The following is a 26,273-nucleotide window of genomic DNA, read 5'->3' as shown; positions in this document are numbered from 1 at the left end:
AAAATTATAAATAACCTTTTTGACTTTTAAAGAAATCCCAACCCAACAATAATGTGACCGGTTACCGGTTACTTTAAGAGACCATGAACACAAATGATCTTTTAAAATTAAAAAAAAAAAAAAAAATGTGAGGAGTAAAATAGGAATATTTCATTGCGATGTGACCATAGAGTTGTAAGTTTCCTTCAGGTAATAGTTCCTGTCATAATATGTTTGGCATAATTCTCAAAAAGAAAAATGCGAGAGGTAATTGATGCATGCGGCTTCTTTGTGTTATATGAGCGTCAGTTAGTTTTACGAAATGCCAATAACTTCTCTCTCTCTTTATTTGAACAAGAACAACGCAGCGTTAAATCTCTTAATTTTAATATAGCTTCATCTGCCTCCAACCTACGCTTGGATACGCATCAGCGTCTCGCTTTCTATCAACCTAAATCCAGAAGATAATGATGCAAGTGGGAATGATGCAACAGCCTTAAAAGAGGATTCTGTTATCAATTTCCTTTCTTCCTTTGTTTTAGCCCAAGTAGCAGAATGGTTTATCTTATTTGTATTCTTTCTGCAAACAAACATCCTCCTCCATTTCTAAACATTTTTTCATCCTTTCTAGCAGGGCTATTCGTTTTTTTGAACGTAGATAATGTTGTGGTGTGGATACCGTCTGCACTGACGTCTGTAATAACATATGCTTTCAAAATTCTTGACTAAAAGTGAATCGCTAACTTTTCGCTACCTCCAATAACATTTCTTCAATAAATGTTATTCTGCGTGAAATGGTAACAAAAACTCAGTAAATTAAATTTCCTAAATTATACATAAACTAATCTAATAGTGTTTGTTGTATAATTTAGTGTTCCTGGTAATAAAATGGTTGAATGTAAAATTTTAAAAAAATAGTTTCCCTCTGGAATCCAAGGAATGTAAATACAACGTTAAAAAAAATGAGAATAAAGCTTGCAGATATCCATTTACACATAATTGTTACGCTACTCTCAGGACCATTAGGAAAAATCAAACAAATTATATATATATTCCTTTAACAGCACATAAATAAATAAATAAATAAATAAATAAATGTTACATTTCAGCAGAATGAAAACTAACTGTCAGCAGATTGACTCAAGTGACACTTTTTAACGCCATTACAATGAGGTTTTTCTCTATTTTCTTGGAAACTTTACATTAGAATTTATACTCAATTATTCAGTTTTGTTCAGCTTTACATCATCTACTGATTGGTATGCCGTCGAACAATATGATTAGTTAAATAAAAATGAGATATTTTAAGTTTTATGTCCCACGGTTATGCCGGCTAGGTTAAAGGAGACGGTGATCATGAGAAATGGATGAAATGGTGAAATGAACAAAGTGGGAGGAAAAGGGAGGAACTCCGAGCAAATCCACGCACCCTGTGTTTGTCCACCACAAAGTTCACTTGGCGCGAGTTGGAATCGAGCCAGAGACCCCAAGCACTAGAGGTGAACGCTTTACCATTGAGCCACCGTGACTCCTAAGTGAAACCTATTTAATCATGTTGAGCTATACAGGGTGTTCCGGGAGCAAGTGGAAATACTTAAGGAAATGGTAGTATGGGTGATTCTAAGAAAAATAGTTCATTTGACCATGTGTCCCATTCTAAACCGTTTGGAAGCCACAAGTTGTGAACCAATTTTTGCTTACGTTACTTATTGCTCACCCTGTACTTTTTTATTGTACACAGAGGAATCATAGCGCATTAGAATGGAAATCGAGTGCCCTTTCCAATCGTATGCAGCATAAGGCAGTGGTGTTTTTAAAAAGGAAGTTATTAATTGAAATTTGAAAAAAAAAATCTTAAGGAAATTACAAGACAGCACCGATTCTCATATTTCCCACAATAGCTTCCCTTCTACAGCCACCACTGTTACGTGCTGCATAGAATTGGAAAGGCAATTCCATCACTATGTCTCATTTCTGTAGAATAACTACAGGGTAAACAATGATTAGTGTAAGTTCAAAAATGGTTCACAAGATGTAGCTCTCAAACCATCGAGAGTACGACATATAATTCTATAATCCTGAGTCATGAATCATTCATACTACCATTTCTCAAAGTATTGCTACTTTGCGCCGAGGCATGTCATTAATCATACTATGTACTCTATAATCTTAGAAATCTTGATTATTGTGTGTCCTTTTCCTTGACCTTCCCCTTTTGTAGTATTGATTGGAAGGAGTTGTGTTAGTTATGGCATTCCATCGATTTCTACTTCCTAATTGAAAACGAGGCGAGATATCCAAACTCGTGAGCCTTTCTCTAAGGCTCAGTCGAACTCCAGCTCAATTATTGACTGTGAGATCCAATCTGATCTAGCTGAGTCTGAGTGTAACAGACTCTGAGCTAGCGCGAGCCCCAAAATAGGGTTAGCGAGTGCAATCCTTTGAAGGATAGCGAGCCCGAGGCCTTAGTTAGCACCAGTCCAATGACGTTAGTGGTCACGATCCTCTATTAGCGATTGGAGCCCTAGCTCAAGTGAGTTATCTTAAGCCTCTTTGAGAATAGTAAGCATGAGTGTATTGAGGATAATGAACCTCAGCCCGCGCGAACACGAATGAAACGAAATTAAGTTTTAGCTTAAGGACCTACGGATATGCTCTTTATGCTGAAGCAGACGGATGATTAATGGTGCGAACCCGGGACCGCTCGCACCAAAGACGAGAGCGTTAGCAACTACGCTATGCAGGACCATTCGCTTGAACTCGAGTGAGTCTCGGTTCCAAATTGGACATTGATTTTGGGTAGAACCTTTCTCGCTGTCTAGTGGCTAGAGCGCTTGTCTTTTCTGTATATGCGATTCCCGGTGATGGAGCCTTGAAATTTGAATAAAATGTAGGTTCACGTCTCATATATCCTCCTTGCTGAAAAGGGACGCTGAACTTCAATAGGCAACGAGAAGCTTTTGGGTAGAGAAAGATATATTGAAACTCGCTTCGGACTGAGCTCTTTTAGTAGGCAGCCGCCTCCTTCGCTCTGGGCTTCTCCATAAGCTAAAGCCTGTGACAAATATCTTGGCATTTCAGCTAAACGAATAAAACGCAAGCTCTGGCGCGACGTTGCCAAGTGGTAAAGGGGTGTGGTTATGGCTAAGCAGACAAACTACAGCGCGATCAGGTGGCAAGGGATAGACGTGGACGTGTACAAAATGAACGTGGCAATGCCGCTGGCCTCTCATTTGCTAGCAGCATTTAAAGGGAACTTGGAGCGCCGCCTTCAAATGCCAAGATGCTTGTCACGCCGTTTAGATTCAAGTGGCTCATGGCTATGGGGGATAGCGTAGGCGCCTTTGACGCGAAAGACCCTAGTTTGATTTCCAGCGGGAGCTCATGTAGCTCGAATTCCATGTTAAGCTTGTAGGTCTACATCTTATGTAGCCTCGGCACTGAAAGAGACGTTAAACTCAAATCCATAAGCTAGCAAACTTTCCAAGCTTAATTACCCTTATTCTCTTAAATTTGTTCATCAAATAATCTATTTCCGTTAGTTCTCTATAAAATATATTGTCAGGTAGTAGTGTACACTTCCCTGTTCCATATTTTGGACAACTTTCAATTTTCCGTCCTCTCGTTAACGTCACACCCGACTGGATTTCTCCCTAAAAGATCATTTCAAAAGTGAACCATCGCGTCATAAGAATATATATTTTTCAAATTATCTTCCATACATGTTCAGGAAATCAGGCTTTATTCTCTAAGCTGTTCTATGCTTTACAGCCATGTTTTTTTTTCTTTTTTCTTTGTCTTTTTCACTGGCTGAGAGCCAGAGCTTCTTGTATGATGTGGAACTAAATCTTTGAGCTTAGGTCTTAATGTCCGTTCATGGAATTAACTCATAGTAGTGTTCACAAGGGAGAAAGGCTACTCCTACGCTGTTTCTTTGGCGTTCGAGAAGAGAATTTGTTAGCACGCGCTGTGTCCTCTGCAGCTGTTTTATGGATATGTACTTTTAAAGTCTTTCTTTTCCTTGCTTCGTCGGTTGGTAATTTTCACTGTTGTTTCTCCGATTCTTTAAATGCAAATATATGCTGAATGGAAACATGCCAGCATGGTAGTGCTTTAAAAAAAATAATATACGTCATAAATAAATGAATTTTGCAGATATTGCTAAAAGAACATGTTAAGCTTATCTCGTTAATTTCATGTTAGGGCAAAGGAACTTGAAATATTTTAAGATTATCTTTTTCCCCACTTGAATTATCCAATAGTGAAATTTTTAAGTTTGTGAATTTTGCACTTTTTTATCAAATGGAATTCACTTTTCAAAATTTGTTCATAATATTATTATTATTTCTTCTTCTTCTTCTTCTTCTTCTTCTTTTACTTCTTCTTCTTCTTTCTCAGCTTCGTAAGTCTTTCTGATCACGTTCATCATTATAAAGGCGTTAGGTATAAACGATGCGAAGGTACTTCAGGCTCTTTAATCAGGTGTCGGATGGGTAGGAAAATCCCTATATCAGTCATTTCCAACCGGGTGTTTTCGTGCTCTCCCATTCTTAGTAAAGCATACTGAGAGAACAAGGAGCAGCAAAGAAAGCGGTGCTAATAAAAGATAGCCGTAACTGGGAAACAACATCGATTGCTTAGTTGATGACTTTCAGGATATGCTAACTTGTGTATCCATAATGATTCATGCACTGGCAACACTGGTTTTATTTTATTTTACTTTATTATTTCCCTTCATTTCCTCTACGCGCACTCCAACATCATACAACGGGCAGTTGGAAATGACAGCCCTACAGTAGGAGGTTCCCCTAAAGAGTATTGTATTTTGGAAGTACAGCATCTGTACACAACCGATTTGACTCCGCCATCGGAATCTGAAACGTTGGTCAGCTACGAATTCTTCACGTAGAGCCAGTAGGATGATAATCTAAAGGTGCCAGATCAGGACTATACGGTGCGTGCTCGCACACCCCTCACGAAACTTCTCGAGTTTTTTACAGTCAGAAAGAGTAACTTTGGGGCGTGCATTGCCATGAACATTTTGACGTTTCCAGCACTAGTGTTAGGACGTTTGTCACGAAACTCACGACGCTACTTTTCTAATGTTGTTTCATTGCATGCAGCTTCAGTGGGTTGCGAGGGAGGTCATGAATAAGGTCAGGTATGCCGATGACGCGGTTATTATAGCTAGAACCGAAGAAGAGCTTCAGGAGATGACGGAAGCAATAGTTGACACTGGAAAACAACATAGAACTGAAGTCAAGGTCGAAAAATCAAATGTCGTGAGAATATGCTTAAAGGCCCGAATAAAACAAAGAGAATTTGAAGAAGTTGATCATTTCTGGGAAGATTTTATTGATGAGAGACGCTATACCAAAGGGATCAGCTCAAGAATTGCCTTAGCCAAAGAGGCATACAACGAGAAAAGATCCTCTTAATTAGCAGGCTTAATACTGAACTAAGGAGGACGTTGGTTAAATGCTACCGTGTATATGGTGTATTGCACTATATGATTCCGAGACTTTTACATTACCGAACATATTTAGAGAGCTTCGATATGTGGTGTTGGAGGAAGATGGAGGAAGAGAGCAATTAACGAATGTTTTAAGACGGGTAGGAGAGAAGATAACACTTTTAGCCAGCACCGTTCGTAGGAAGGCCAATTGATTGGACACCTAGTGAAGGGATGGTCTTTTCTATACCGCCATAGAGGGAAAGATAGAAGGAAAACGAGGGGTAGGAAGAAGAATACAACTAATCAATGATTAGAAAAAGAATTTTAGGAATGCTCAAAAATGCATCAAAAGATTACGATCTTGGCTAAGAATTAGTTTTTGGTTCAGGGGACACAAAATTTTTGAACGATCCCTAAATCGAGTTTTTGTATTTTTTTATTGAATAAGCACATCATACTGAGTTAAGTGATAGTTTGGGCTGGGCTACGCTATAAGTGGTTCTCCAGATATAAGGCCTACAAGAAAATTCTTGATTGAAATATTTTGGATCTTTTGATCCAAAACTAGAAGAAAATCTTGGGGCTTAAGAGGAAGTTGAAGATCGAGAAACATTTCCAAGTTCGAACTTAAGAAATAATAATAATAATAATAATAATAATAATAATAATAATAATAATAATAGTAATAATAATAATAATAATAATAATAATAATAATAATAATAATAATAATAATAATACCCAGTGCCGTGTCGTGGAAAATCAGGGCTTGGGGCGAGAGTATACGACGGCGTCCCCGTACATATGATTGAGGTCTACAGACCAGCCGCGAAGCGTCACCATGGCGAAATGTAAGAAAGTTTTCAAAAATATATCCTGCTTTTCCTTGATTTTGAGCACATTTTATTACTTTTCCCTTCTATTTTATACATATGCACATGCATTTTCCTAACATGAGTAGCATTATAGGGCCACTTGCTAAAGCAAGAAGAGGATTTAAGTGCATACTACTAGTATTCCAATTAATTTCCCCCTCTCTTTTTTCTTTTCTTTTTTCGTCCCGAATTTTGTATCCCCTTACTTCGGCGGCCGGCGCCGTCGTCTCACTCGTCCACCCACGGCACGGCACTGATAATACAAAAGTTATCAACGAAGAGACAGACATTCATGTGCTGCCGAAAGGTAGAATTCTTAATAAATAAATTAATTAATTAAACAAAAACAAAATTTAAAAAAATAAAATATAGAAATACATTAATCATGAACTTCGTTCTATAAAATCTCCTAGAAGATAACTGTCAGCTGATCTAATTGTAGACAAAACCCCACTCTAAAGTTAAATACAGTCGGTGTTACTGAAAAAAAAAAAAAAAAAAAAAGTTCACAAACCATGTTTGTAATGTATTAGAGGAACATGCATGATTGTCCACAGAGTAGGAAAAGGAGGGGGAATTGTCCTCTCCTGGATTTTCGAAAAAAAAAAAAAATTTGTATAGGCTGTTGTATTTGGAAATTAATTTTTAAAATCAATATTTCTATAGTTATTTATGCCATATTTACCTTAACAGTGATTACTTGTATATATGAACCCACGTTTTAATTTCAAAGAGGTTTCATTTCTTTGAAATACAAATCAAAACATTAGATTTGCTTATGAAAAAGGTATTAAAATATTTAATATATTTACTATAGTATAGGTATAGGGTTAGCATAAATGATGTATTCGTTTTGAAAAGGCTGTTTTCAAAAGTGTTACACGTACACATATGAAAAGAACCACAAACTCACCCTCTACAAATGTTCATTATGTGCCCCTTTGGTGACACGACACACGTCCAGACGATGTCTTTTTTGTTGCGTTCCCTCCATTTTTGACAGGTACTAACCTTGTACTGCCACACGATAAACCAGGGGTGCCCACAAGGGGGGGCTATGACGCAAACTGCGTCATTGAAATATTTGGGGGGGGGTTAAAAATCTATATAAATATATTTGATGGGGGGTAAAAATTAATCGAAGATTTTTTCATGGAAGAACACCTACGGATAGACAATTGGGGGGGTGCGTCATGGACATAAGGGGGGGTGGGCACCACTGGATAAACTTGGTGACTTTGTGGTTCTTTTGAAAATATATAACCTTTTCTAAATAGAATGAATCATTTATATTAACCGTATATATTTACTGTAGTTATTGAAGTTAGTGATTCTGCCTTTGCAACAATGTGTGACGTAAATAAAAATGAAATGTGATTGAAGCAAATGCTTACTATTGCTGATCAGTGTTCGGTTTCGGTAGTATATCTTTGCCTTTATCAGAGTCCTTATCTTAACTAGTTAATGTGTCTGATAAAGAGAATAGTAGTTGCTGAAACTGTAACACACAATAATACTAATAAGATTAGGACAAAGTTTTGTCACTAGGTAAGATTATTTTTCAGAGGAATATTAAAAAATAAACAAATTATGTATAGCTGAAATGTATCTTAACATTTAATAATTTGTGTATTATCTGTATATATATCGTTTTTCGTTTAAATAAATAAGTAAATAATTAAATCCTTTATATACATCAATTAAAATTTCTGCTGTGTTATATACATTTAACTTTCATTGATCCATTTTCGATTTCCAGCGTAAAAAATAAGTTTTTAAAGTGTGATTCGCTGATCGTGGGTACTAAGCTGAATTTTATCGCTGAGAGTTTGTTTTCGAAGAGTCTCAAGGGAAAGATTATTCTCGTCATCTGGAGGTTGGTTTCTTGGTTCTTGGGGATTGTCTGAGGTTCTTCATTCTCTCCCCCTGAAAATCCATCTTCTATCTCGTATAGATGGAGCAACCCTTTCCTTCCCCATCCTACCGTTTTGGAGATAGCCTCCCGAAAACCCAATCTTCCTCTGAGAAAACCAACACTTTTACTTCGTCTACGAGTGGTGAACTTCCACCCTTCTTGGAGTTGCTTCTTGCCTCATTTCCGGTTGCAGTCACAGATGAAATTGAACAATCTGTTTGTGTTTCCATTCCGTCGTTTGATCTGTTCTGTCGAAGGCGTTTGCTACTCAAGACGAAATGAGGCAATCAGGCATTCAGCTCTGAACGAATTACAGAAGCTCTTAACCTGACATTTCAAAGGATTAATTTGATATTCAAGATCTTCTTTTCTTTCCTTTGTATTGGAAAGGTTCTTCTGATCTCTCATCAGCTTCTTCTCCCGGAGGGGAGGGGGAGAGACACTAAAATCCCCTTTCACAAATCAACCGACGTGATACTATGAAACGTATAGATACGATAATCCTCTGAAGACTAATCTCTGAACTTGATCTGACAGTCAGATATAGTAAGCTTTCTTAGGGGGGAGATAATCAGCGTTTCACTTCATAACTTGTCACTCATTCGTTGTAATTACGGCAAATTTTACGCATGTCACAAATGAGGGCTGAAAGTAATCGGTAACCGACAGGGTATTTATGATTATAATCTCTGATTACTTCACTTTGGTGTGGTTTCAGATAATGCATGACACTTTTTTTTCAGATATTTAGTGTAAAAACTATACAAAGATATTTATTAATGTAGATTTAAAGTGATTCTAAGTTTTCGTCGTGGAAAATGTCTTTTCTCTCTGCTTTCCTTCTTTTTCTTCTTGTTACAAAGAATATTAAACTGAATATAATGAAACTTAAATCCTAGCAGCTGCTATGGCGAAGACAGTCTCTATTTGTAAGTTCTTGCAGTTTCTACAATATTTCGTGTTTTTTTTTTTTTTCTTCCAAAACTAGACAAATATCACCACGATTTGTGTATTACTGAAGTCAGTGCCGCTAGGACGACACGGAGGCTCAGTGCTAGAGCGCTCACGTTGGGTTACTAGGTCCCTAGTTCAATCCCGGACCAAGTGAATTTGGGAGGAACATCATCATGTTTGTGTTTTTTCGAGGTTATCCTGTTTTTCATTCCGTTCATAATCATTCACTTTCATTAGTCATCCGTCTCTAGCCCAGTGGTTCTCAATCATTGTGTCGCGACACACTACTGTGTCGCTCAGTCCCTTAAAGTGTGTCGTGATATTTAGGTATTTAATGAGCCAATTAGTCAGAATGAATTTAGACAAACTGTAACAGTCAGCGCCTCCAACGGCAGTAACAATGCTCAATACTGTATAGAGTGACTGCTTTTAGAAACTTCAGTTTTACACCATTATCAGTGGCGTACACTACATGGAGGGTTTCGGGATTTTAACCCCTTTCAGAAAGGTATTATGGGAAAAGAAACATTTACTATATTGAGATATACTGTACTGCCTGTGGACTGCCTGTGGTGCCTTCTTTCAGGAATCACGCATGTCCTGAAAGAAAATGAGATTGAAATGAAATGAAATTTTTGATTTTTACATCCCACGATTATGCCGGTTAGGCTAAAGGAGACGATGATGATGAGAGATGAATGAAGAAAGTGGGAGAAAACGGGAGAACCTCGAGAAAACCTCCGCACAGGGTGTTTTTCCAGCACAAAGTTCACTTGGTGGGAGCAGAGTTTGAACCCGGGACCCCAAGCACCAGAGGTGAACGCTCTACTACTGAGTGACCGCGGCCCTCGGAAATGAGATTGAATGCTTGGCACCCGTTTGATGAAGCTGTGCGTATTCCACTGCGTAAAATTTATATAATTTTAGTATATCAAACAAGTATGTCGCGGTGTCGTGGTTGTAAACTGTGTCGTCAATCAAAAAAGGATTAGAACCACTACTCTAGCCTAAAAGTGTAATCGTCGGATGTTGGATAAATGGTCTATACGGAGCAACTCTTAGAAATAAGCCATTCAGACGAAATAGCAGCATACTGCTTCGTAGTTTGCGTCAAGGGGACAACGTCGCATAATACTGCATCGCTAGCAGTTATATACCCGTATAATCTTAATTATAAAATTAATAATAGTTGAATATTTTTCATGCATTATGTCAGTAAACTTGTATTTGCTATCTGTTGGTTACTGCTGAAAATATCAATTACGTTATAGTGCTTGAAAGTACCATAAAGTTCTTCGATATTTTGGCTGCAATAAGCACACACCAAATGTTGATGATACTTGTGCCATTAGAATATAAAAGGTTGAACATTTAACACTAATGATTTCTATTGAGGTTATTGATGGTAATTTTTTATCTTGTATTAAGTATTTTGTCACCAGTTTTCTCATGTACTTCTTTTCTGGTTGTTTCAGGATTGTTGAAGTCATGGTCAGCTGACGCATGCTGCCTGCCTCTATCCCCTCTTACGTCATAATTGGTTTCTAGTCCGTCACGAAGCAGGGAATTCCCAGAGTGTGTGTGTGATCTGTGCCACACCGTCACCGCCAAGAAATGGCTTCGTTCCTTCTGCGTCGGAGGTCTCTTGTGGTGAAGCTGGTGCTTCTAGTGCCGTTGGTGTGGTTGACGGTGACGGTGATGATGTACGCCGACCAAAAACACGTTCAACGTGAAGAGAACGCGGTAGTGCCTGACGTGGACCACGCTGCATTGAAGCGAGAAGCCGCTGCGTTAGTACAGCAACCTCCCGCACCGCAAGAACCTGTCGTTGCTCCTGCAGCGGTCGCCCCTGCTCAGGGCAATGGTGGTCGCTCGTCGGTGGCCGTCCAGCGACGCGGTGGTGATAATAATGGACCCGAAGATGGTGGTGGATTTTTGCTACCACCAAAGGACCCTGATGGGCCTGGTGAAATGGGGAAGCCAGTGGTGTTGCCCAAAAACTTAACGGCGGAAGTGAAGAAGTTGGTAGATGATGGTTGGCAGAAGAATGCTTTCAATCAATATGTCAGCGATATGATATCCGTCCACAGGCAGTTACCCGACCCACGAGACGAATGGTAAGTATTACTTTAATATTACTTTTCATTTTTGTGTACACATCTTTATATTTAGAGCAAATTAAAAATAATTATGTATTAAGCATAAGGTTCACAAAGAGAGCTTGGGAGAATAACTAGTAAAAAAATAGGCCGCCTTATGCAGAGTCGTTTTGACGTATGATTACCGTCATACTAAAGGCCTTGACTACTGCAGGAAATATATGTTAGTCGAACACTTTAGTACACTACAAATCACGAGTCAGAACGACTCTGCATACGGCCCATGGTCTTTAAAATTCTCGTTTAATGATTAACTTCATTCCAGAAAAGTGCTTCCTAACTTAGTTTGCAGACCATATTAGGTCTGAGTTGTACGTTAAACTGAAGTAATTGTCTGTTTACACAATGGACAACACTTTATTAAAGTGTGGGTTTTCTTGAGATTGTGTTAATTCGATGGCAAATTAGAGGAATGTAGTATCTAGTGGTGCAGTATGTAGTGATGCAATATCTTCGCATTATTCTTTGGTTCGTGGTTCAGTTCAGAAGTATTTGATGGAAGCAATCGAAACCTACGAGCAAGATATTAACAAGGAATGCAATACGCAGCTTTCCACGGAAGTTTGTTGTACAGCGGGGGACACTTCTAAATGGTACACCTTAACCGTAAATCTCCATATGGCTGTATCATTTAGAAGTGTCCACCGCTGTACTAGTTTCCTGCAGCCTCTAAAAATTATGCTAAGAAGTAAAAAAGCTGCTGAGTGCTGTATATTTTTAGCGTTACAAAAGTTCGTTTTTTCGTTTTTCTCAAAAGCTACGCATGATAATTTAGCATAATCATATTTTGTTTAGCTAGATGTGATTTATCGACTGGTATAAATGTTTTATCCTTGAATAATACAGTACCGGTAGTTCAACAGAAATTAAAATTTAATGACTATATATCTCTTTAACTGTATCATGTTCGTAGTATTATAATGAAGAGTTTAATTGATAAGGTGGTAGGTAAAGCGCTTTAACACACGGGATTTGCTTTTTTTTTTCTTACAACCTTTTTATTATAAAATTCCTGCTATATACAATACAACACAAAGTTACTGTAAGTGTAGTTTGAAGAACAATACAACATTTTTTAAAGCAGTTTGGCTAAAATAGGTGTTGTAAGCCCAGGCAGCCAAGGGGGAAACATTTTCCACAGAGTTCCAGGCAAGATTTTTTAGTACTGCAGGCAAAGAAAAACGTTTTGGTGTCCTGTAGAGCTCTAGACAAGCTAAGCGAGCAGGGAAACCACAAAGCTTCAGGCAAGCTACGAGGTGGTTGCAGAGAGCTGTAAGCAAGCTAGGAGAGGAGTTCAGTTTCTACAGAGCTCAAGGCAAGCTAAGTGGACAGGAAACCTTAGAACTCAAGATAAGCTGTGAGGCTTAGGTTGTGTTAAAACTCTCAGAACTTCAGGCAAACTAAAAGAATGAGTCGGAACTGACGTTGAACTTAAATGGTGTTTTATACCTTTCTTTAGACAATGATGACGCTAATGTTTATCTTAATAACAATAATGCTTAATTGTCTGCTTGCTTGAGTAAGAAAACGCGTGATATTATTTACGAATAAAAAGCACGTGTAGGATATTATAGTATCAGTTTAATCTCAATTCTCGTATCAGTTTTTAGGTTTACAAAGAAATTTAATTTTTCCTCCAGTTTCTCGAAAACCACACTTAAATTGGTATCACTGGCCCAAGAGAAGGCGTTACCTTCTGTGGCCCGCCCATCTACTGATGGAAATGAAAATGCATTTTAAAAAATCTCGAAAACTTGGCAAACCTTCTACATTCACGAGTATAATTTTCTTTTACCATAATAAGATCCATCAATTGATTTTTTTTTTTTTATACATTTTCTGCGCGAATAATATTATAGAGTTTTAGAATTTCCGTTACTTGATTGTATGATTTCCACGTTTTGGTATCCATAGTATCCTTACTTTAATAAATTCAAGATATATATATATATATATATATATATATATATATATATATATATATATATATATATATATATATTTGTTATTTATGAGCGTTACCAATATGCGAGGTGTGATCAAAAAATACAGTAAATAATTTTAGTAGAAACAAAGTAATAAGCTTACATGGAATTTGATGGAAGTATTGTGCTTGGTTAGCAGTGCACTTATCCCAACGTTGAATTCATGACTGGAAGCATTTCTGGAAGGCTTCTTTTCGAAGGGCGTTCAACTGCTCTGTCGTGGCCCTCTCAATGTTAGGAATGGTGACAAAACCTTTTTGCTTTAAGTACGGTCTCAATTTTTGAGAAAAACCAGACGTGCTATATCCGGAGATTATTTTGGGTATGGACAAACAGGAATATTTTTTTCGGCCAAAAACTCGCGGATCAAAAGCAAGATGTGGCACGGCGCATTTTCGTGGTGAAGAAGAAAGCCATTTATCCATTTAATCGGCGGTCAAAATACTTTTCACAGAGCCATACGAGATTTTTAGTTCTTCACAAAGCTCTCCAATAGTCATTCGTCTGTTTGAACAAATCATTTGTGCCACTCTTTGCACGTTTTCATCTGTTTTTGACGTCGAAGGACGTCTCGATCGTTGCTCGTTTTCACCCGACTCCATGCAGCTTTTCAATTGCTCATACACTTGTAAACAGTCTTCAATGACGCCCCTTCATCACCATATACTGATTTTGACATTTCATGATGTTCTTTGGTACTTTTTTTTCTTTCTTTTGCAGCTTAGAACGAAACTTAATATTGACGCGCGACATACGCTCTTAACACGTCCTCACTCTTCTGCCTCTGGAAGCCAACTAACATGTCACAACTCGTCAGCGTTGCCAACCTCGGAGAATAAAATTATCGATTTTCGTCCTTAAAATTATCGTATATTACAGAAAATTATCGTATATTCGTTATAGGCGTGATAATTATAAAAACAAGTATCATACTACTAATAATAGCAACTTATATAGTAATCTTCAGTTTCGAACTCCACATCGGTGTCACTATCCTTATCACACTTAATTACGCAAAGTAATTACGCGATACGTAATTTCACTTGCCACAAAACGATTCTAACTTCTTTGTTTTTCACATCCAAACAAAGGCCCTAACATTCACGTAAGCGAATAATAGAACCATCTATCATGAGCAAACAATATTGCCACCTCCACGTAAATGTGATGGATGCAGGAATGCAGGGTTACCAATTCTCAAATCGTTATTGATTTATTTTGGCGAGAATGACTGTTAAAATGTGTGTTTTATAATTCTTTAATGCACACCTACAATTTATTTGCACATTCAAAAACTGCTAAAAAGTTGACGTTCTAAAATTATCGTATATTGACCTATTATCGCAAGGGTATTATCGTATATCGTACTAAGGCTTAAATTATCGTATATCACGATAAATTATCGTATGGTTGGCAACCCTGCAACTCGTTCAAACTCTACACTGACTGTACCAAAGGTTTAGGATACCGGGCTTACTAGTTGAAATGGATATAACATCGATAGATGGCACTGTGCAACTACATTCACCGTACTTTTCGATCATACCTTGAATTCATTATTCCATTACATATTTTCTCTTGATCTTCCATTGGCAGATTGTATTAGACGAATCTTGATGTAACTCTTTTTGATATTCTCTGCCTTTCGTCATAAAAAAAAAAAAAAAAAAGTTTCCTTGATGATTACGTTAAGAGCGTTGTTGATCTAAAACCGAGATACTTGGCGAAGGTTGCTAGATAAAATCGTTTACCAACCTGTGCGACAGACAGAACAGCAAGATGGTTTGTATTGATAGCAATGACGTTGCAGGTGGCTGATGGAAGAACTTTTTTGCTTCAATTACATTGCCTTTAAGTCCGCAAGATTACAAAGTCAAAATGCAACTTTCACTTGAAGACCTTTTCTTAAAAGCATTCGATGAAGTCACTTAATTACGAAACACAAAATTCATCCATGTACTTCATTTTATATATGTATATATAATATATTATTGTGATTAAGCAATTCAGTGTGAAGTCTATTATTAGTAAGAAGTGCTAACTACTTATTCTATCTGCTGCTTCTAATTAATTATTTTTTGTGAACCGTCAAGAGATAAAAGTCGATTTACTGCTTTCTTTGGTTTAAATGTCGTAATGTGGCCTATTTAAAAATAACATTGTATTTCCTTGTGTATTTTGTGCGATCTCATATAGAGAATTTAAGAAGCAGGGCCGGATCTAAATCTCAGAAAAAGGGACCAATTGTTTGTGTTTATATCAGGCGTCGTGAGGCGCTTCGGGAGCTATTTAACTTAGAATATGTAGTGAATTGCGACATGGAAAGAAAGCAATTAATACTTCCGAATATGCTATGCATAAGTATAGTACTTCAATTTAACTTACTCTCTGAGTTTATTGTTATTAGTAGGGGAAACCAGGGACAATTGTAACAAATTTTACATTTTATTTTTTTTTTCTCACATGTTTATGCGTCAATGAGTCTGAAAATTATACAATATCTTAAGTGAAGCTTTGTTTGTCCATTCAATTTTTTTTCCATACATGACAACTTCTAATATAGAAAGTTACGAAGCATTTTATTACAGCATCTATCTTCTTACAAATATGCCCCGTGCCTGAGTAAATTGTAATTAGTGGTGGGCACAAAAACCGGTTTTTTGGTTTTCGGGTTTTAGAAAAACCGAAACCGGTTTTTGAAAATTTTCAAAAAACCGGTTTTTCACCGAAACCGATTATCGATTTTCTCCAAAACCGGTTCGGTTTTTGACCTGGTCCGCTTTCGGTTTTCTTCAAAACCAATTCCAGTTTTTTTTAATTTGTTCTATTTCTGACCAGAATGGTGTTTCGTTGTTCTCCGGAAACCGAATCCATTTCCACAGAAATAGTTTTATGTGTTTTCGGAAAGTTTTCACCGAAACCAGTTTCGGTGAAAACCGAACCGGTTTTGGAGGAAACCGAAACCGGTTTCAGTGAAAAACCGAACCAGTTTTGGAGAAAACCGAAATGTCGGTTTTTCGGGTTTCGGTTTTTATAGAAACCGGGTTTCGGTTTTTATAGAAACCGGTTTTCGGTTTTTATAAAAACCGGTTTTGCCCATCCCTAATTGTAACATGATGTTTTTAATGAAAGGTGCAATATGTATTATATATGGCATGGCCAAATAATATATATTGTTAAATAATGCTGATAGGTTTAACAATGGATGGGGGCAACATACTAAGAGTATAGACTACATCCTCAAATTAAAAAGTAGACCTATTTAAAAATATACAATTTCCACGCGTCAACATGATGCATGAATTAGCTGAAAATAACTTTTCTTCAGTCTAACTTAAACATGGACAAGAAAGCTAAGATTAAAATATGACGTAACATAAAAATTCAAGTTCGTGACGTAACAATGGCGTTTGGCGTTCCTAGACAAAATTCATAGTGGCGGCCCCATAGCCCCCTAATATACCCAAGCACACTGTGCCCTAGGCAATGCCTACCCTATTATTATGCCACTGATTCAAGTCCAAATAATATTGTACTAATAGACACCCACACTGCATTTGTAACCCGTATACACATCTCTCACACAACGGCGAGAACAGAGAATGTGCTAATGTGCGAGAGAGATTAAGTAAAACAAGTGAAAAGTTATATTGTCGATTATTTCTGATGAATCAGAAAGGGACCCTATTGACAAATGAGTCTTTAAAAACTTATAGGCTATTTAAAGACATCACAAAGGAAGGAGCATATTGAAACATTAGTCTATTACGATACAACATCAAAAAGCAGTGATCCGCAGCCAACCACAAACGTTTGTGAGGGTGTATAAAGAAGTTAGGGGAGGCCCCATAATGAAATTTGGGTTGAAAGTCTTTTTGTTTCCCTATAGTAACCATAATGATATATTATACACTAAGACCAGCAAAGATTGTTTTGGGGTTGAGCTCCCCCCTACATACTTGTACTAAAAGCATACTTAATACGTACATTATTTTATTAATTACATCAACTGTATTATCTTCGGTCTTATCTAGTTTATTTTTAGGATGGTTCAGTACAACGTTGTCTGGGATGATTGTAACGTGTTACAATCGTCCCTGATCGCCATGTTACATTTGTACCCGTTCAACGGTCAGTGATAAATACAACGATTTCTCATAATTACATTGAGTCAAAACATCAAACACAATATCCACATTGTCAAGGAAAGAACATAGATTACACATGCATAGGGCATTTGTTTACAGTAAATGTATGTATATCAAGAGAAAATAAAAAGAAGTCAGTTAAAAATTTACTTACCTCTGTCAAAATCTCATTTCTCCTTGTCCATTCTTCTACACTTTACTACCGACGCTCCTTTTTATTCCCAGATACACTTTGCATGAGTGACCCCAATGACATGTACAAACGATATTTAGAAACTCAATTCTAAAAGTAATGGCTAGTGTTACGATTTACCCGCGTTACAATTGTCCCCGGTCTCCCCTAATGATACAAATGTGAAAATGAAATAAAAGAAAAGATAGGAACGATCAAAGAAGCCTTTAGGAGGAAAAAAATATTTTGTGGGACCTTCAATAACGAGTTGACAAAAATACTCATAAAATGCTTCGTATGGAGTATTGGGCTGCATGGGTCGGAGACATGGACATATCAGACTTCTCCATTGTACATTTTCAGCACACGTAGCTCTAACAGTGTGCAGCATTGTACCACTATACTTCACTGTTGTTTAGTGATAATAGAGTATTTTAAATCTGTGCACACTTACTGTATATGGTGCTATTTGAAACAAAATGTGTATGCTGAGTTGGCAACACTGCTTGACCTATGGCAACAGTGTTTGTGGTTTTTGATAGGACATTTTGTTGTCATTATATTATGCAACTTTTGTTTTGATTGCTTTAAAGGTTTACAATATATTTACTTTAAACGTACCTAATTCTATGATATATAATTTTTTTTTTTTTTTTGGATATTCAAATTTTGAAGCCCCGTACCTTAAATTTTGCTCATTGTCATTTCTCATGATGCTCTATCAGATGTGCTATGTGGCAATCAGATTTTAGCGACAACTTGTGAGACCCTCCCTTGTCAGTGGTAATGCGCTTATCTTTGGTGTGTGTGGTACCTGGTTCAATCTCCAGATAAGTAAGTTTGTGGTTGACAATATTGTGTCCGTGGGTTTTGTCGGGGTACTTCCGTTTCCTTCCACTTCCGTTTCATTCTACCAGTTATTTCGTTATGATTCACTTGCCTTAATCATAGTCTCCCTTAGCCTAAAGGACATAATCGTGGAAAGATTTCATTTCATTTTCCAATATTGAAATTGGAAGCTACAGATGTTATAACTTTCGGCATTAACAGAGTGATTAAAACGGAGACGCAACTTGCTCTTCGGACACTAAAATCATATCAGAGACACAGTCTTGCTGTTTATAGTTTTACTCTGCAGGGATTAATATTGAAACGGGAAGTGGTAGTACACTTGTAGTTCCTGTTTCAATAATGTAAAGAATGTAAAAAATAAATAAATAAATAAATAAAGTTTATCCATTTATTTCCGCTTTTGCCTTGACAATCAATATTGAAACCGAAAATTATGAATGTCAGCTTTTTCGGTTTTACTTGATGGGTAAGAGCAAATAAGGATCTCTATCCTCAAGATCCTGAATCCATATAAGTAAAGTTTTTCACATTTGTTCTCCTATTATTGTTCTATTGCGTCTAAAATTGAAACGGGAAATGGTAGATTTATGCTACTTCTGACTAAAATAGAAGGGTAAGGACGGAGATAACCTATTCTTCGGACGCTAAATTCATATTAAAAAATCGTTCCTATCCGATGACAGTGGACGGAGAGGACGTAGGTATTGTCGAACACTTCCTATTCTTATGTATAGAATAGTTTGTCAGTCCAAAGGCGTCCATCCTCTTATCTTTAAAAGATCAGATTCTCATAGCGTATGTCCATTTGATATTTTAACTTTTGGCTTGAAATAAATACGTTAGTTGTCTATAAAAATTCCATTGAAAAAAAAAAAGTTCAGTCTCTGATATTGTTTCTCCATTGCAAATGGAAGTTACAGATGTAAAACTTCTGGTTTCAGTATTAAATTCACGTAGTTTGGAAGTCTATCGTAATTTCAGAATGTGAAACGAAATTTACTTGTTTATTAATAAGACTATACAGTATACATCAAATTAGTTACCATATGAATCACGAAATGTCAGAAGTGGAAAATATGAATGAAATTTGTAACATTTTTTCCCCCTCCCAAAAGTCCGCCATATACAGAATTGCCTTTGTATCATTTTGTGTATCCTTTCATTTTACTACTCTTGCTGTGCTGATGTCGCCAGGTGGCATTACTTTGATGTATTCCCCCATTTAGCCGCTGTTTTTTCACTTCACGGAATTCCGTGCAGCCGTAACATTAGAGAATATGAAGATGGGTTTCTCTATGGGACGAGTACAATGCAAACATGTTAGAAGATGAGAGAAAATCTTGTTTCGTGTCTGACACATGTATTTTATTCATAATGTCTGTGTTCTAAGTACATACACTATGATGTTGAAGGGAAAGGGTTGCAGTATATATATCTGTCGCAATTGTGCAAACGTAAGTAGGATGAAAATTAACCAGCGTCCTCGCTTGTTTGCACTTTCGTTCTACTATTCATATTTATTATTTCACGTTTCAGTTCAAATACTCGGAGGCCGTAGGGAAGGGATAAATTTTATAATGTCTTTAATTTAGTATTGTATGTTTTCTGTGCCTTAAGCTACTTAATAAAATATTGATGAAATTCCTTGGAACAAACCTTACCTTCTTCCAAGTTGTACGTATAGTTAAATGTTGTGTCATGACTCAGCATAATTTTTCCTCCTTCGATGCCTGTTCTCAGTCTCAAATGTGTTCCTTTTCAACGATACAAATCTTCTTTCTCATATTGCATTGGATCGTTTCTTCTAGAATCTACGATCCTTATTTTCTTGCTAGAGGGACCTCAGTGGGAGAGCACTTATCTCTGGTACGTGGGGTCCTTGGATCGATTCCCGGCGAAGTAAGTTTGTGATAGAGAACATGGTGCCCGGGGGTTTTCTAGGGATACTTCTGCTTCCTTCCACTTTCTCATTCCACCAATTCTTTCATCACCATTCACTTGTCTTAATCATCGTTCCCCTTAGTCTAAATGACATAATTGTGGGCTGTTAAACTGAAAAAATTAATTTTCGTTATTTTTTAGTTAGTGTCTGATGAAGACAACGTTAAGTTGTTGTCGAAACCGTTACACTGTAATTTATTTTTTAAATAAATAAGTGTATATACTCTGGTCAGAAGTGTTTATTATTCCTTTAGTGAGTTCCTGAGTCATGATTTGATAGAGTTTCAGATCCGATTTTTTGGGGGTCAATCCCTCTTAGTTCCAAGATTGAGGGAGACATGTCCAACTCATTCTCCCGGAATTTGCGCCAGTGCTGAGCCTCCTAGATTTGATGACCCTAACAATGTTTGGTAAACGGTATAAATTATGCATCTTCTTGTTATGAAGTTTCTGTCATTCCCCATTTCCGTTTCTCTTCAGTTCGAATATTCGTCTCAGGATTGTATAACGTTGATGATTATGGAGGGAAAAAAAAAAAACAACGTTAATATTGATATACAGCAACAAGCAGTTTCTTGCAACCGATTAAGCGTTTGAAGAATATATTTAATCTTCATTCTTAACACTACTAAAACCAGAAGTGATATAACTTCACTATAATTCCCAGTTTCAATATTGATCTACGTAGAGCAGGAGATAGCGAGAAACAGTTTTTATTTTTTTTTAAATCGATTTAGAGTTTCAAGAATATGTACCATCTTCCCTTCTATCCCAATATTAAAACTTGAAGGGGCAGAAATCAACCATGTTCAGTTTTAATGTTGGTCAATATACACTAAACAGCGTGACAAACATCTTGGCATTTGAAGGCGGCGCTCCAAATTCCCTTTAAATGCTGCTAGCAAATGAGAGGCCAGCGGTATTGCCACGTTTATTTTGTACACATCCACGTCTATCCCCTGTCACCTGATCGCGCTGTAGTTTGTCTCCTTAGCCATACCCACTCCCCTTTACCACTTGGCAACGTCGCGCCAGAGCTTGCGTTTTATTCGTTCAGCTGAAATGTCAAGATGTTTGTCACAGGCTTTACAAACGATAATAGATAGTGAGGACTGGTTTTCTGCAATCGATTAAGTGTCCCAAGAGTATATTCCAACTACGTTCTAATCTATGTTAAAACCGGAAGTTTAGAAATTTACCAGATCTGGTTTCAATATTGAGAAAATAACAAGTCAAACAAATCAAACTCCTTCCCATGGTGTACACGTATCACTGTTACTTATTATTTTCTCCCATAAATATCTTGTTTTTACTTCTGTTTTCACCGATTGGGGCTGCGGTGGCTCAGTGGTAGAGCATTCACCTCTGGTGCATGGGGTTCATGGTTCGATCCCAGCTCTTGCCATGTGAACTTTGTAGTGAACAGACACCGTGTGCACGGGTTTTCCCGGAGTTCTTCCGTTTCCTCTCACTTTCTTCATTCATTTCTCATCATCATTGTCTCCTTTAGCCTAGCCGACATAATAGTGGGACGTAAAACTTAAAGATTTCCATTATTTAGTTTAATTATTCCCTCCCTCAAAGATGACATTTCATTATGATACATTAACATATTCGTTTGTTTCGCTTCTGGGTATTTTGTCTATACTTGTGTTAGGATCATTTCTTTTCTTTTCTCTTCATTATCTTCCGTCATCTTCCTGTTCCTTATTTTAATTTAGTATGGTTATTTTCTTCCATATTTAAGAGTAATTTATTTTTACGAATAATTTATACTTATTGTACTATTATCTTGTCACGTTTTCTTATTATGATTCATTTTCCAATTCTGATTATTATTAAAGTCATTCTTATTGAGGGTCGGTTCGTCTATATCTAGGTATAAGCAAATGAGGCAGTCGTATGGATTGCAAATTTTAGGGCACCGCGTCTGGTGATTTTTTTGTTCAGTAAAACGTTGTCTTATTCCGTTATTTTATATGATTTTGCAACAAACCATTACTTTCCTGTTGTGCTAGTATGTTTGTTTTATTAAAACTTCATTCCAAATGTGGCAGTAATAAAAAAGTGATTAGCTTATTGATTAATCATGAATAGCATAGAGAGAGAGAGAGAGAGAGAGAGACGTATGATTTATTTCATGCTTAAACAAATGATAACACGTGGGATAATGGGGAAAATCTTTGTGAGGAGGAGGAGGCACCGAAATACCGTCCTGTGTACTACAACAAATATGTAACTCAAATATTTGCAATGTCTTACCAAATCGGAGCATTTATTAACTAATCTCCCTAACAGCATAAGTCTGGTCCTTCATTTAATTTTTGCAAGAGAAATCGCCTCGTACCCATCCCACATTGATTAAACTTATCAGTTATCCCGGATGTAAACGGCGACTTCCTTAAAACGAATGTGAAATATTTTAATCTGCAGAGTTTTGGTTCATGAGTTATTGGCCATTGAAGTTGTGGTTCGTGATATTCCCCCGCCAACAACAAAATCTCGATTGGCTGTTTGGAAGAAGTATCAGGAGAAAGTACTGCTCACAGATGACGAGAAGAACCCTAGCAGAAGTAGTGTGACGTAGGTATGGGCTCACCCACTTTTCGCACGGGGGTTTCAAATGACACCACGGAATAGCACACAGATAACTACCCGGAGTAGCAGACGACATCTAAGTATAGACCACATCTCAAAAACTGAAAATGGACGTGACTGTTTCGTTGACCTTTTCCCGCTACCCCTGTTTTAGGGTTCTTCTCGTCATCTGTGGGCTGTACATGGAATAAATTTGATACGTTCGTTTGAGGATAAGCGTTAGGTGTTAATTCTTAAGTAAATGCCTTTGCGTCTTGATACTGGCATTCTTCTGTTTTCCCGTGAAGTGTCGCAACACGTATGGACATGTCTCTGAGCCACCCTTTCAAAGTCAGATATCTGAAGACCTGAAACACGCGTGTAATTATTTTAAATGGAAAGTCTAATTATGTTTGTAATTTTAAGGGATTTTGAGATATGGGGCCTTAGTATAATTGCTAGTCCATTTCCCTCCCGGCCTTTCCATTTACAATATCCAAATATCCTTTCTTAATGATATATCACCTCAAAAATCCCATGTCTATTCAAGTTTAAAGTTTGTAGCCAGGGTCGGATCCAGGATTTTGTGAGTGGGGTGCACCAATCACACTGAAGCTCTTAAAAGTGATATGCAACAATCTTCTTTACCCCTGACAACACTGGTACATAGAGCGGGGGGGGGGAGTATTTGAAAGAGGGTCGCAAGTGATATACGGGATAAAAATATTCTCTCCTCTTGGTTTCTGTTTTATTCTCTACTTGACAAGTGTTATATTGTTTTCCTTGGTGAATCCTTTTCCTTGAACCTTCAGAAAATCAACTTAAATTATTTTTTTTGCAAAGCTCTGCTTTCTTTTAAGCCCCAGAAGAAGTATGATGGCAGAAAGTGTCGGAAAGTGTTGCTTTTTTCACTGCTAGCTTCTCGTTTCTAGATAGTGTATATTTACAACGAAGGGGTGCACCGGGTAGCTTAAGCACTTTGGTATAGACCAGGTATATGCAAGTTGGAACAGAGAGTGGGCCAATCACAAAGGAGGTACTAGCGTCGAGGGCCATATGAGTCAATGGATAACAGTTTCATAACAACTGAATGGTGATATTTAACAGTGACATTCATTCAACGTACATTTACATCAGAGAAACAGAAAAACTGTTATAACGGTAACTGAAATATGTATTTATTAAAGAAAGGCTGAAAACTACTTATTTATTATTTTAGTGGGGGATTTGATTCTTCGTGTTTTGAACTAGGCTCTCAATGCTTTGTGGTACACGGGATGTTCCAATGCGGATAATATTTTTCAAATATGGACATCCATTATTCAGGAAATGTTTTCAATTCAGTTTAAGATTATGTAAGAATTTTCAATAACGGGGCCGGGGGGGGGGGGGGGGGAAGAGTGGCTGCAGACGCTGATCATTCGAAAGAATTTCTTTATGTCTAGGGATTTCCTAAAATCATGACCGACAGAATTCTTCCCACAATCGTTTCTTATCTATACTGTAGTTTTTGACAACTTACATTTGAAGAAATAGACTGTTTTTAATATCGTAAATTTCTGGTTACAACAATCGACCTTAAATATTGATAGAATTTAATTCAAGGTAAGCGCCAGCAGAGCCGTAGCTAAGGGGGGGCCAGCGGGGCGCCCGCCCCGGGCGCTGACAGCAAGGGGGCGCCGCACGAGCAAGGAAAAAGAAAAAGTAGTGTTGAACATTAGTAAAAGACGAGTCGCCCCCAGAAAGTATTGGCGCCCTATTAGATAAATATTGCTGTAGGTTATCAATGAAATACATAGATTTCTTAAAAATTTTCTTGCTCGCTTCGCTCGCAATGCAAGAGTTTAAATAAGTCACAACAAGTTTTTACTCATTACTTGAAGATTTATTATATATGATTTCTTAATGACATGTGGTATACAAGGTGCCGAGTAATGACTTATAGTGTACGCATGAGCATTTTCAAAATCAGAAACGAGCAAAGTCGTGTTCGGCGTTTTGACAGTGGTGAATTTGCTGACTTCAAAACGTTTTTCTACCCAATCGGATTAATCACGACGCACAGTGGGGCCAAAGCACTGAATTCTTGGCAAAAATAAGAATTCGCAATATGAAGCGGAAAATTGAAATCAATTAGTTCGGCGTATGCAGTGACTATAATAATGTTATTTCGACATTATTTAATAAAAAATATAGAGTTTTACATCATAAAAGGAAATATTCCTTATATTCGCGCCTAAATTATATAACAGATTATATGATTGGCATAAAGAAACGCGTGGGCAATATTCTTTGATTTGGCAATTTATGATTGGCTTATATTCTTATGTATGAAAAGAAGAAGTGTACTTATTAATTTTACAACTGAAGAGTAATACAATTGAAGAAAAGTTCTTGCTTCTCAAAATTATTTCAAAGTTGTGGAGGATTCGTTATGACAATGCAGATGCAAGGACGTTTCAATACATAAAAATTATCTCATCACAAGTTCTCGATATGAATATATTATCAGATATATTAAACATATTATGATTTACAAGCATCAGTAACCTGTTCAGGTTGTTTCATATATTGCATCGTGCATTACGTGAGCTCATTTCAGAGCTTGATTGGAACACTCTGAGCTGGAGCGAGCGGAGGCTCATTACAGTTGATTCCAATGTCACTTCTGTGCACGCATCACAAAAAACACAATACTGAATTGATCAACACCATTTTAATATGGTTCTATCTTATGGTCCATAGATTGTTTAGCATTGGCGTTTCAAAATGTCGCCACCATTAATCAAATATGTTTGACTAGAGTTTAGTTCTGTTGGTGAATGACAGAGAAGTATGACTAGATGTTGGAAACAAGATGGGTCTGGGGGCAAAATTCTCAGAATCGACCTATATTCAACTTTGTCACTGCGTGCATGTCTAATAACCTAACACTTGTTCTCACATTCATCCCAGCTCAATTCAAAAGCAGCATTGCATCCAGAATGCGGTTTTCCTCAAACATTTTCATGTGCTATATTTTCCAAACGTGCAAATATGTGCAGGTTTTCTCTTTCCATACAGTAAGAACAATGTTTCTGTTACGACATATTAAAAAATCACAGACATGTTATGTCATATTTTCTAGTAAAATGCCATTCTATCGTTTGACCATAGTTTATATGCTTTCAGTACCACAGCATTTTCCAAATATGATATTAAGTAGGGGATTATCATAAGGATATGATAATGATATTAGCATCATTGCTAATATGATTATTGA

General features: G+C 37.1%; 1 protein-coding gene across 10 annotated transcripts in view; it reads left to right on the top strand.

The window, feature by feature from the left end:
- Positions 1–26,273, top strand: part of Pgant9 (polypeptide N-acetylgalactosaminyltransferase 9) — a 925,839-nt gene that overhangs the window by 481,571 nt on the left and 417,995 nt on the right. For all 10 annotated transcript variants that reach the window (XM_081741029.1, XM_081741028.1, XM_081741019.1 and 7 more), the window contains one exon: positions 10,653–11,294. In XM_081741029.1, coding sequence (XP_081597155.1) covers positions 10,792–11,294 — 503 coding nt within the window. In that variant the 5' untranslated portion in view covers positions 10,653–10,791. The remainder of the gene's footprint in view (positions 1–10,652; positions 11,295–26,273) is intronic.

Source organism: Thermobia domestica, chromosome 15 (genome assembly GCF_964235325.1).
Source record: "Thermobia domestica chromosome 15, izTheDome1.hap1.1, whole genome shotgun sequence".
Taxonomy (NCBI): domain Eukaryota; kingdom Metazoa; phylum Arthropoda; class Insecta; order Zygentoma; family Lepismatidae; genus Thermobia; species Thermobia domestica.
This window is presented reverse-complemented; position numbering and strand designations above follow the sequence as displayed.